This window comes from Odontesthes bonariensis, chromosome 22, assembly GCF_027942865.1.
Source record: "Odontesthes bonariensis isolate fOdoBon6 chromosome 22, fOdoBon6.hap1, whole genome shotgun sequence".
Taxonomy (NCBI): domain Eukaryota; kingdom Metazoa; phylum Chordata; class Actinopteri; order Atheriniformes; family Atherinopsidae; genus Odontesthes; species Odontesthes bonariensis.
Genome location: NC_134527.1, coordinates 6,905,518 through 6,918,913, shown reverse-complemented (window position 1 = coordinate 6,918,913; position 13,396 = coordinate 6,905,518). Strand labels below are relative to the sequence as shown.

The 13,396-nt window shown below is 43.6% G+C and overlaps 1 protein-coding gene across 1 annotated transcript in view; it reads left to right on the top strand.

Annotated features, from left to right (window-relative positions):
• Positions 1-3,434: 3,434 nt before the first annotated feature.
• Positions 3,435-13,396, top strand: part of LOC142373086 (putative flavin-containing monoamine oxidase A) — a 52,410-nt gene continuing 42,448 nt past the window's right edge. The window contains exons 1-6 of the mRNA XM_075456154.1: positions 3,435-3,846; positions 3,936-4,023; positions 5,435-5,615; positions 6,062-6,176; positions 6,772-6,929; positions 7,733-7,822. Coding sequence (XP_075312269.1) covers positions 3,729-3,846; positions 3,936-4,023; positions 5,435-5,615; positions 6,062-6,176; positions 6,772-6,929; positions 7,733-7,822 — 750 coding nt within the window. The 5' untranslated portion in view covers positions 3,435-3,728. The remainder of the gene's footprint in view (positions 3,847-3,935; positions 4,024-5,434; positions 5,616-6,061; positions 6,177-6,771; positions 6,930-7,732; positions 7,823-13,396) is intronic.

Genomic DNA, 13,396 nt, shown 5'->3' with positions numbered 1-13,396 from the left:
CCTTTCAGGGACCAGTTTGACAGCCCTGCAATATAGAGTCATTGGTGGCAGCGGGTTTGAGACACATGGCCTCAATCGAGGAAGTTGCAGTTCTGTATTTATTATGGCAGCACACAAAGAAAACGCGTAAAAGTCGGCGCACAAGAAGATGGAGTGTGCGCCCTCTCAATGCGACAAGGCTGGAAGACGGGGAATTTGTGGCGCTAGTTTTGCCAATGCGTGAATTGGATCCAGAGAAGCATTTAATATATTTTAGGATGTCAGTCGCGACCTTCGACAGCCTCCTCGCCCGGGTCACGCCCCTCATCCTTCACGAGGAATGTCACAGGGCACCGGTGAGTGCGAGTGAGCGTCTGGCAGTGACCCACCTGTCCACTGGGATGACACCGCTTTGGCTGCCAGCTATAAATTGGGCATAGCGACGGTGTCCACAATAATAAAGGAGGTGTGTGTGTCTTTGTGGGTGGCTTTGGAAGAGGAGGTCAAATTCCCTACCCACTGGCAACCCATCATTGATGGCTTTTGGGAGCAGTGGAACTATTCCAACTGCGTCGGGGCCATCGACGGGAAACATGTCAGAATTAAAGCGCCAGCCAATAGTGGTACAAGTTTCTTTAACTACCGCGGCTTCTTCAGCTTCATTCTTATGGCGGCTTGCGACGCAAAGTACAGATTCACTTATGTCGACATTGGGGCCCACGGTAAGGAGAGCGATGGCGGCGTCCTCTCCAGGAGCAAGTTTGGAAAGGAACTCCTTCAAGGCTCCCTACTCCCAGTGCTGCCGTGCGCACCTCTGCCAGGGACAGATGTCCTGACCCCTTCTGTGTTCGTGGCGGATGAGGCCTTCCCGCAGAAGATCAATCTCATGCGCCCTTATCCAGGTGCGTATGCGTGCGCTATTGCGCGTCAATGTTTATGTAAACCCGTGTCATTTATTACCCAAACGGCAAGAAAAGGCATCTACCTATGTAAGCACACACATAATTGAATTTCAGCCTCAATGCTATGAAAATAGGCTATAGGCCTACATTGTAATGCATTCTTGCAAGAACTCTACAATATATCTTGTGAAAATATCTAATCCATTGCATGGCTACCTTATCCAGTTCAAGCCTCAACACAACCTGAAGGAGACTTTACAATGTCTGTCTTGGACATGCGTTGTATTATTGTAGAGGGGCTAGGTTGTTCTAATACAAATATATTCTGTTTATAAGATCTCAACAGCTCAACCATGACCAAAAAGTCTACAATTACAGGCACAGCAGAGCGAGGCGGGTCATTGAGAACTCGTTCGGCATTCTAGCTGCCAGGTGGCGAGTAATGGCCCATGACATGGAGTGTTCCGTGGAGACTGCAGAAGTGGTGACCAAGGCCTGCATTGCTCTCCACAATTTCCTGGCCAGAACAGATGAGGAGCTGCCAGAGGAGAGGCAGTACATCCCCCCCGGGAATGGCTGACAGGGATGGGGTGCCGAGAGAGTGGAGGGCAATTGTGCAGGCAGACACCAGCCTCAGACCTGCCCGTCGCATCACATCTGCGAGGTCGACACAGGATGGGTTGGCTGTCAGGGAGATCTTCAAAGAGTACTTCCAGACAGATGAAGGAAGGCTGGAGTGGCAGGACCAGCATGTCCGACGCGGCACACTTCACAATTTGTGAAAGTCATTCACACTATTGCTACTTTATTCTTTATGTATTGATCTTTCTGTTAATAAATCACTGAGCAGTGATTACAATACCTGTCTACTGTGTGATGATACTTCAATGACAACAAACAACTGTTATGAAAGTGTATTTATTAAAGGGATACCTTTTCCAAAAGGAGCAAGGATGCTGCAAGGGGACCAGAACACCCCACCTGGCAGGGGCTGGCATGGTTAAAGTGCAAAAACAAAGTAATGTCATATGTAACGAAATACAGAACGGGACCAAAACAAAATTTTTTCTAAAAAAAGTGCAACATAACAATAAGTGCCAACAAGTGAATACAGCAACTGAATATGGCGAGTGAACACAAAGTGATGAACTCAGAAACCAACAGTTGATGCTATCTTACAATTAATCCTAAAATGGATTAATTGTAAGATAGCATCAACTGTTGGATTTCCTTCAGTCTCTTGCCATCAGCTGGTGGAAGGTCGTGCAGAAACGTGTTGAGGTAGCTGGTGAAAGAGGTAAACAGGTCCTTTTGGCGGGACTCCTGCCGCAGCTCGTCGAGCCTGCCGAGCAGGGCCGCGCCAACTGGATCCATCTCTGTGTTCTCCTTACTCCTTTTCGCAGCTGCTGGTGATGGTGCTCTTGGTGTGGTGCTACAATGGTGGGATGCTCTACTTGGTCCGGGTCTATGTGTTGGTGTGGGTGGGTGTGGTGTTGGTGCGGGTGGTGCAGAGAGCTGTTGTGACCCCTCAGGCTGTGGAGTGTCATCTTCCGCATCAGCATCATCCTCCTGCTGCTCCTCCCTCTCCAATAGCACCTCCTCATGCACGTCACCCTAGAAGTAAACAATAATAGAGGGTTACACTATACTGTCAATACTCATGAATAAAGTAATATCAGAGTATACACAGAGTAATGAAATGCAGTGAAGCTTCTAATCATACGTTGCACAAAAAGGACAGCAACCAACGTAGAGACTGTGGGGTGTTTAAAACACACACACACACACACAGGTGCAGTTACACACTGGAGTACAGTAGAGTGAACAAACGGGTGGAGTTACAGACTGTGCTGTATTTAACACACACACACACACACACACACACACACTGACCAAATAAATGACATACAGTTGCGGCATGCTTGCTGGCCTTTCGTGTAACATTAACTGGCTGCTCTGAGGGCCGCTTTGCATATGTGATAATGCTCTTACAGCACCTTGCAGAGCTTTCATTGATCTGGCTGATCTGTCATGTCCAGGGGCTGCTCTGAGAGCAACTTGCAAAGTGTGCGCAAAATTTGTAGTTGGGTGCATTGGTAACAACTTCACGCTATGAATGACATGAATGCAAATTGGACAGACGTCTGGACGGAAAGGATCTCAAAGCACACAAAAAGAACACTTACGTCAAAGTTGCTCGAGGTCTTCCTGTGTTTGATGTGGACCTTTAACCATGCCAGCCGGCGCAATTTTGGATGTTCTGGTCCCCCTGCAGCATCCCCGCTCCTTTTCGATGACGCATCCCTGTGCGCCCGCACAAATTTATCCCTCGCCAAATTCCACTTCGTCTGCACATCCTTCGCCGACAGACCCACCACAGTGCCTATCTCCTCCCAACTGTTTCGACAGCGTTGTTTGTCACGGTGCCCTGACCATCTCACATAACCGCTCCTCCATTCCCGCCATGTTTAAATCTCCTACTCGTTCTTCTTCTTCCTTTATACCTGCCGGAGCCAACACGCTCCTGACTCTCTACTGCCCCCACGACTTCCTCTGGTATTGCTCCGTTTCGCCCGGTGCTCACCGGATTGCCAAGCTCTTGACCTACGGACAAACTGACTGATGAAACGGCCTCCGGAACCGGGTGAAAGCGTCCGTTTCCGTAGTTAACATAGGGCATAAATGGGCCTTTTGTCTTCGCGGTGAACTCTACCTTGCTATCAGCGCGGCCCACTTTCAACCAATCAGCATTCGGCCTTCACATTACGTCACCACCTGTCGGCCTGCACGCAGTTGTTATTACAACCTGCTGGGCCCTTCGTGATCCCGTTCACTGATGAGTGCAACATGACTGCGGACATCTGGGACGTCGTTATTGTCGGCGCGGGACTGTCGGGGCTGAGTGCGGCTCATTTGCTCAGAAAAAGGGATGCCAAGCTGAGAATACTGATTCTGGAAGGAAAGGGTGGGTTGCAGCGATTAAGAACGAAAGCAACTGTGACATGTAAGCATATTTTAAAGAGTAAAAGCACACCGCATTGCTCTGCGCCGCAGATCGAGTGGGAGGTCGCACAGTGTCCTCTGAAATACCAGCAGCCAATGGTGTTGATCGCTGGGACTTTGGGGGGCAGTGGGTCGGAAGGTGAGATAAAAAGATATACTTATGGTTATCTGTTTAATAAGATTTTTTTTTCTTGTGACATGAATTTCATTAAGTGGATCATTGTAGTTACTTAAACAGTGATAGACAATATAAATGAGCGATTCAGAGACAAGGTGTTCAGTCTCAGACAGCAAATAAACACCTTAAATAGAAAAGTGAGCTTAAATCCAGGTTATAGGAGTTACTTGACTGCCCGCAACTCATTCAGCTATGCAAGAAACAAGCAATTCAATACGAACACCCCATCTTTAAGACTCAGTGAGGATTAAGAATGTCAATATCAATCAGACAAACAGCTTAGGGACTCAATTGCCCCTCTATTAGAGAACACTTGACCAATATAGCTGGATGGAAATGGTTCTTTGTGCGCATTTTTCTACACAGAGCTTGCGGGCTGGTGGAAGGACTTTGATTGCTGCTGGGGAAAAAATAAAGAAAAAATAAAAACACTACACACATCCTGCTACTTTTCCCCCCAAAAAAGTAGCGACAGTGAAGCCTTTGTAATGCAGCCATTCCTTTTCACAACACTTAAAGGATGCTCTTGTGCTGAAGATGCCAAGGGAAGAAGAGCTCCAGTTGTTATGTCATCCCTTTTCTTCCTGGAAACACAGCTCAAGTTGCAGATCATTTTAGGGTTGTCATTTTTGGATTTTTTTTCCTGCCTCAAAAACTCTTGACATTCTCCATTGAGGATAGGTCAGGCAGACCAGTCCAGTATCAATACCAGTACCCTCTTCCTCCTCGGCTATGCTTTTGTACAGAATGTGGTTTCGCATAGTCTCACTTAACCCGTCACAAACACGTCTCTGTTTGTTCAAAAATTCACTTTAGTGAAGTCTGAAGTCTCTTTTTATGCTGTGGAATGCAGGGAAAATTCTACATAAACATGAAATGTTATAGCCCCACTGTATTCTTATGGCCTCATAAATGTACCATACTTTCTAATAATTTCTTTAAGGAGTCTTCGGGAATAGTTCTCCAGGCTTCTTGAAGGACATCCCAAAGCTCTTCTTTGGATGTGGGCTGTCTTTTGTTCCGTTCTCTGCCAGGATGATCCCACACTGCTTCAGTAATGTTGAGCTCCGGGCTCTGGGGAGGATTCATCCCTCCATCAGACCTGCTGCCACTGATTTTCAGTCCTCTTCTTGTGTAAATGTAAATAATATGTCATTTGGCAGACTACTAGTCGCAAAGTTTCCTGCTTTGTGAAGATGCAACACTGGTGCATTCCTTAAGTTAGGTGGCTTTGTGTTTGAATGATTTATCAGTCAGTGTTAAGTGACAACAAACTAAGTACACATTTTGAAACACGGGGTGTCTGGAGACTTTTGCACAGTGCTGTAAGCATCATAAAGCTTTTTAAAGAATAGCCTACTTTCTCTCACAGCACCCAAACGCATCTTTTGGATCTTATCAAAGAGCTGGGCCTAGAGCTCTACCCGCAATACAACGTCGGGAGCAAGGTGCTCCACGTGGGTGCGCCGACTTCCAAAGTTCGCGTCTACAGGACCAGCATCCCTGCTCTGTCCCCGCTGGTGCTCCTGGACTTCACCCAGCTGCTGTGGAAGGTGAGACAACAGCTGGTGTCAGTGTTGTGCCCTTTGGACTTTGTTCGGTCAGAGCTGCCTTTCTCAGAACTGGAACTGTCTGATAAGGATTAGCTAAACGGCCTCGGCTCTCTGTGTAAAAACTGTGTATTTTCTGCAGACTTCTGCATTTGCATCAAGATGATATTCAGTTCAGATAGTCGGTTTTGTAAGACATATATTTTCACAAACACCTGTGCTCTCTAATATTTCACTCACTCACTGATATGGCAATTATGTTTTTGAAAGCGTGCCCGTGGATCGATGGACCACATTTTTCACGCAACAAAGCACTTCAAAGTCTCCAGTGACGCATAAATGCTCCGAATGCTTCTGTTGTTGCCTGTATCAATGGGATGCTTTCAGTTCATAGTGGTAGGTCATCCTGTGCGGGTGCGATGGGGTGATCGATTACTTTCTGCTCTCAGATTGGCAGGTTGAGTGGAACAGTGTGCGTCGGGGATCCGTCGAAGACCCCGCGTGCTGCCGAACTGGACGGCATGACCCTGCACTCGTACCTTGAGCAACATGCTTGGACCGCAGGTCAGTTTTTAAATTTGCCACATTTTACCTCCTCCACACTCTCTTCCTCAAAATGAAAACCCAGAGTTTCTCCTGCTCGGAGGAAAGGGATCGAACATGGTGTCCTGGAGGAAAAATAGAGGAAATGAAGAGAGATTCGAGTCAAATATTATCATTATCAAACAAATTGTTTGAAGTGCTAACTTGCTGATGTTTAGCAGGCATAATGCTCACTGTCTCAGGTAATGTTAAAAGACATCCATCCATCCATCCATGCATGCATGTACCGGCCAGTCAACATTTTGAGTAAATATGCAGCATTGACAGGGAACTCTGGCATTCTTAGACGTGGTCAGATTTTTATTCCAAATGAAATGACTCGCTGCTGTGCAAGATTTATTGACTTCCTCCGTAAAGAGGAATCTACATTTGACAGGATGATTACAGATAATGATCATCCTCTCAGGTGGAACAGTTGCTCTCTTTGTGGGAGAACAGACAGGCGTTTTTTGTGGTGTTCGAGGAGGAACTTTGCAGAAAGCTGACCTTTCAGGGAAATGTGTATGATTACTGCGTGTCTCAGAGCTACAATATGTGTCCATCCCTTCTGTGGCAGAAATAAAAGAGCAAATCGGAGTGTGCAGCAGAGCTGTCTTTGGCATGGAGCCATCCCAGATGTCCTTCTTGTTCTTCCTCATGTATGCTGCAGCAGCTGGAGGGCTACTGGCACTTCTGGAGAGCACTCCAGGTGGTGCTCAGGAGTTCAAGATAAAGGTACACATCTCCTATCATTCTCATGACTGAATATTGTTAAGTGGAGTGTTAGTTCGGAACTGTAAACCACGGAAGATTTCCTCCTCTCTTCACTCATAGTTGGCAGCCAGCACAGTCATGTATCAGCGCTGCGTGTCTTGGTCCCTGAAACATTGATTTCGACTATCTCGGCACCTGAGGCTCTGGTCTTGTATTGGATTTTCCTGCTTTTCTGTGTCCTCTCTCAGCATGAAAACCATGTTTCCAGACTGATTTGCTCTCATTCAATTGCATCTGAACCTTCAGAACAGGGGGGGGGGCTAACAAGGCCATTCAGAAACCGGCAACGAAGCTTTTGGTTTGATCCTGCATCAAAGCACTTTTTTTTTTTTTTGTTCCAATTTTTCAACCACAGTGGCTTTCTTATGATTGTATTTCAGATACGTCCCGGAGGAATTACTGTAAACATGGCAAAATCACAGATGCAGCAACAGAATTACATTAAATGTGAACTGGAATGGATAAAGTCTTTGTCGTCGCTCGGCTTAAACAAGTCAAGACTGAAAGACGCTCACGCAGCTTACATCTTTAGTCTGTTAATCCATTTGTCTTTGTCCTTTGCCAGCTTTGGAAAAAAAAAAGATGCTCCCCAGTTAGCACTTATTCAATCTTTGCATATTTATCTATAATGTTACACTAAAGGATTTTTAGTGACAATACAGAATAACCAGGGTATGTTTTGCAAAAATAACAATGATGTATACAAAGGAGGTCATCAGTTTGTTTTAAGCCCAATCTGCTGTGTCATATCTGTCTCTCCACAGGGAGGCACCCAACAGCTTTCAGAGTGCCTGGCAGAAGGTGTTGGATGGAAGAATGTCCGGCTTGGCTCTGCTGTGACGGCCATATGGCAGGTAGAGTACAGTAGCGTCTCACTCGGGGACTGATGAGGTGCGACGCTAAGATAACAGCTTCCTCACGGGGATGCAAGGCCGTCTCCTGTGAACGCACAGTCTGTTCCGGCTGAACGTCTCCCTTATCCATAGCTGAAAGTGCAGTGTTCCTTATCAATATAGTGTTCTTTCTGCTCACCATGTGGCTATACTGCATGTGCACAAATTGATTATAAGAGGATGTAATATCGAACTCCAACAGTCTGCCGTAAGGGTTATTCATTCAAGGCAAAAATGGATAGAAGTAAATGGCTGCATCGTGTAAAATGAATTCATAAGAGTTTATTCCAGTTTCTATACACATCATAACAAACGATCTCAATCTCACAAGTTACATACATGTCATGCTGTCTTAATTTTAACTTTTCACTGAGACCATCAAACACAAAAGAATTGGAAAGAAAAACCCCAAAACACTTGGATACCATAATGAAAGCTATTGTTCACAAGCTAAGAAATAACTTGTCAATAGATTAAAATTTTCTGAGATTAGAATCCCAGCATGTATAATTGAGTTTAAATTTCAGCACACGTTTGACTTTTTTCTTATTACAATGATCAATTGTGTTGCTTTACAGAGTGATCAAAACTAATGCCTTTTTATGGAGTATATCATAGTCAGTTAAACATCTATGAGTAGGCGCTTTTGGTTGTATTTTGAGGACATCACACTCTAGAATTGTTCGACTCCTCATTAGAGGCAAGACAATTATTCAGTTAATTATCAATGAATTGTTGATGGAGTCTAAATGAGCTTGTTCCCACCTCGCTAATTGGTCTTTTAAAAATAATTTGGCTCATAAACTTGGTTTTGGCCTTTTTAAAAGTGATGATTTGCTTATTTTTTTCAGACTTCTGTGATAGCAGGGTTAATATCTCTGGGGGCTTAGTGGGGGGGAAGCAATTTAAGAGGTCACTTTAGTTTTTTTTTTTATATGTGCAGATAAATCGAACCTTTTACTCAAGTTATTTGTATTGCGCCAATTCACACCAAGAGTCATGTTAAGGCACATTTAACAGAAAGCAAACAAGTAAAAACATCTTCTATTAAATCCAAATGTATTCAATTCAATTTACTTGATAAATATAGCTTTTATATACATGCCTATATACATACACTTTACGAGTAATAAGATACTGATCATAATCACTTTCAGCTTTACTTTCTAATACGCTGACTTAGAATAAGAACGAGTCAAAGAAATACTGGATGTTGTCTGTACCTGTTTATCACGTGCTGAATTACAGGAAATTATAAGGTTTCACGTAGCTGTCTCACTGAGAGAGGAACACGGCACATCCTTGACATTTTGCCAGTCTGTCAAAGTGCTTACACTTACTGACAGACAAACACATTCACAGTGGCATTCACAGCTATGGGCAATTTAGAGTTTCCACTTCACCTCAGCTGAAGCACAGCTCAGGCAAAAACCCACACAGATGTCCCAGTTGGTGAGGTTGCTTTCACACCCAGGATGTTCTAGTTGAAAGGAGATGGGGCCGTGAAACACTAAAAACCAAGTCAACATCCCTGTCCCATGAGAATGTTGGTGAATGTGCAATTCTTGGCTATTTAAGGAAAGCTCTCCCTCTCCACTCTGAGAGCTTGGAAGTCTTCAGATGTCGGTCTTGACTTTGAGATGGCAAAAAAGTCTCCTTAAAAAGTTGAAGGTTATTGCAATAATTCAGGAGAATATGAACTCTTAAGCACCGAGGTACGTTGCTGACTTAAAACAGACATGTGCTTTTGGTTTTCTGTCATTTATAAGCCGTCATGATTTCAGTCCTCATGGGAAAAGGTGTATTATGTTCAAGTTAATCCTCTGGCCTTTTCAGAGACTTTGAGGCAGTTGTCACCACCTTGACATTTTCAAGTATTTCAACTAACTGTAAACATCTATGCAAAAGTGACACATATGGTTGTATTCTGAAAAGCCTATAAAAAACAATATGAGAGTGAAGTGAATGTAATACAAACAAGTTTTATTTAAATTGAGGGGAAACACAACTGTACAGTTTTTTTGTACAGTTGAAGGTTGAACCTTGTAAACAAAAGTGTTGGCTGCATAAAAGTAAAAAGTGCAGTCAGAAATGTTTTTCTGTTTTCACACAAACTGTAAAAAAGTCATTGTAACTCCAGGCAGTGTCTCTGTTAGTTGAATACTAATTAGATGGGTGTGTAACACCCCTGATTGCCCCCACCCCCCTGTCACTCTCCATGTGATAATTGTCTGTCACTGGCAGGACATTGCTGCCTTCCCCCACATGCTGGCTGAATGGGGCGTGTTCTCACCTGTGAATAGCCACTCAATCACCTGGTACTTTACATGTGAATAGCGATAGGTGTGGCCTAGGAAGCTGCTGCAGTCTGAGACTACAGAAAATCCAAAGATTTCTGTTCACTCTCTTTAAAAAGGGCCAGCTATATAATTTATTTTAATATACGGTATATATATATATATATATATATTTGAAAACTAGAAGTTTCAAGGTTTTTAATGGTGTCACTTATATGTTTGAATAACAAAAACTCACAGAGTTACAGATGTATCTTTGGAGAAGTGTCAAAAATCCCGCCGGCGGGTTTTAGACTCCAGAGTGTGAACAATACCTGGCTTCGGCCAAATCTGAATGCTGTATTTGCAGCATTTCCAATTGTTCCTCATCAGACCAGCTGCAACAAATCTTACTCTGTGTGATGTCAGATTCAGTTTGTGCAAAAAAGAAGTGAAAGTAAAAGATTGTTTTCAATGTCCCAGGAGCCACCAGGTGTCCTCTTCAAAAAGCTATTCTAATGCATTAGATGGTTTGTTGTGCAAGAGCCATCTGAGAAGCCTTTGTTCGAAAGTGTAGGAAAACTGCAAAATGTGTTTGGAAGGTGTTCGGATAAACCATCAATTACCTCCTATCACGGCCTAGCCTTTCAGAAGAGCAGAGTCAAGCCACTTGGTAAAATCTGAATTTTGTCAGGAGAGTTTGTTTTCCTCAGAGAAAGCCATTCGGTGCTTTTTCTCCACCTCGCAGCGACACATCTATCACATCTAAAACCTTTTTAGCTCCGACACACTTCAAACTCATCCAGCGCCTTGACAAATGAGCTCTTTAAAATGAAAAGTTCTGGGACAAAGTTCTGGAGAAGTGAATATTAGTCACATGAATAAAACGAAGGGCCTGAAACTCAGAATATCCATCAGAGCACTATCCAATTCATTTTTACAACATGAAAAGAAAAGGTCAGTTCACCAAAACTCAGGGAGAAGGCAAGAAGGGCCTTAAAGGGATAATCCGGAGTAAAATGCACTTTAGATCAATTTACGGGATGTTGGGAGTACATACGTTGAGTTGACATCAAAATCATGTCATTCGGATGTGTTTTGAGAATTTCGATTTGACCGTTTTTAGCCAAAAGTCGTTAGCCTGGAAGTCAGAGGGGCATATCATGTCACCGCTACAAAACGCTATTTTTGTACCTCTTCTACAGCTCCAAACAACATAACACTTACGTGGTAGTGAGTAGAGGGTCCCTAAAGCCAAACCGAAGTGTCCCGAGGTCTTCATGTGGTCGGATATAGAGTCCAGAATGAATTTAATCAAGCCAGTACCTTTATGCACTGAAATGTGTCTGCTGCACCTGCCGCTAAGACCATGGTGAAGTTGGTTTGATATTGGAAATTCGACAGATATTCACAATAAGGAAATAAGGTGTCTTTTTTTTCAAACCAATATCAAACCAACTTCACCACGGTCTTTAGCGGCAGCTGCAGCAGCCTGGAATCTTCCTGAAAGGGGGAAGTGCTACAGCAGGCCTGCACAGCGATGCTGATGTAGTGACCAAAGTAAGTTACTACAACTTGTCAGATGCACACTGACCCGATGAATGTTTTTAGTCTCAATTATTAAATGAAAAAGGACTGGCAGCTCAGAAAATGTGTTTCAGCATGTCCACTACTGAGCCATTTAGATTCAAAAGAATGAAGAGTCACCTTGTAATCCATTAACAGTGTTTCCCGCAGGAAATTGCTTAGTCAAGGTGGTGAGTCGTTGGTGGGAGGGGGGGGGTGTACTTGGAATGGGCCGGGGGGTTACTTGGAACGGGGGGGGGGGCTGTTAGAGCAATAACGAAGCGGTTTAAGAGCTGTAACACTTTTTTATTTTTTATTTACATTATTAACTATTTACATTAACAACCAGTAGGTGTCGCAATTCAATGTTATCAATGCTGTCTTTTAATGTCTGAGCCTGGCAAAGCATTATTACTTCGGTTTTAAAAAAAAAAAAAAAAAAATGTTTTTTTTTTTTTTTTTTTGCGAACGTTGGCAAGGCGGCAGTGCGAGTGTGCTAAGGCGGCCGCTTTGAGTATAATGCGCTGCGGGAAACACTGATTATGCAGGGGCCAATATATAGTTATACAAGGGCCAATCAGAGGGGTTTTGTGAGGGACAGGTTCAGACTATCTATTATCAGGGTTCATGGGCCGAGCACGTCCTTTTGGCAGAGTTTTCTCCTTTTCAGTGTGTTACACGTGATGTCGATAGCTGCTTTGTGTTGAGCACGGACACTGACATGTCACATGTTCTTTCCACCCAGTCTGGGGGCAATCTCCACAAACAATGAGGAGGGAAAAAAAAACATACAAATGCATATTCTCATCTTCATGCAGCTCAGTCTGCACAGCTTGATCTGAACACACCACTTCAGAGGCCATTGTTTTCTTACTGTTCTTCTGTTTTCTGTTGTGTGGTGTTTTTTTTTTTTTGGCTTTGGCTTTTTTTCCCCACAAGAATTTCCATCCATGACTTCACAGTATCAAAAAAAAGTCCTATCTGCCATGTAGAATGTCTAAGCCACAGCAAAAATGTATGACTGTGGCTGTATGATCTGACAAAGTGGCTCTCTTGACATAAAAAATTCTGCGTAGTCTGAACCAGGCAGCCTTTTTCTGTCCTGTAACCCACACATGAGGTCTGTCAGTAGGGCTTCAGACCAAAACGAGAGACCTGGAAATGCCCATGTTCTGTTCCCTTTAAATTACTGAGGAGGATGGGGCAGCAAGCAGTTAAGTGCTCTGCAACTGTGAGGGCAAGGTTTCCTAACCAATTATGAAACAAAGTGTGTAATGCAACTGAAATGCTTAACTGCCATCTAAAGTTGATTTTACAATGCGTCTCTTACAAGAAGTGACATTCAGTACAGGAAAAAACAGAACGGAGATGTTAACTTGGTTTATAAATGATGCCCCATTGGAAAACGTCTTTTCAAACACACTTTTTTTTCCTCTTTGCTGTTCTTTACTGCACGACTAATGAGCAGCGAAAGCTCGTCATGAACACATTCTCCTTGGACTGAGCTTACGTTTATGCATCAACGCTGACAAAGAATGCCTTTTTAACCTCAGTGTTAGGCTAAAATGAGTCATTTCGATTAAAGAAAGGCGATAATTTAGCAAATGTAATTTCAAATATAAACCTAGAAAATGTGCGTGGTATATTTGTGACACATTATTTTGAATAACACTCAGAAACTGCTCCACCACTC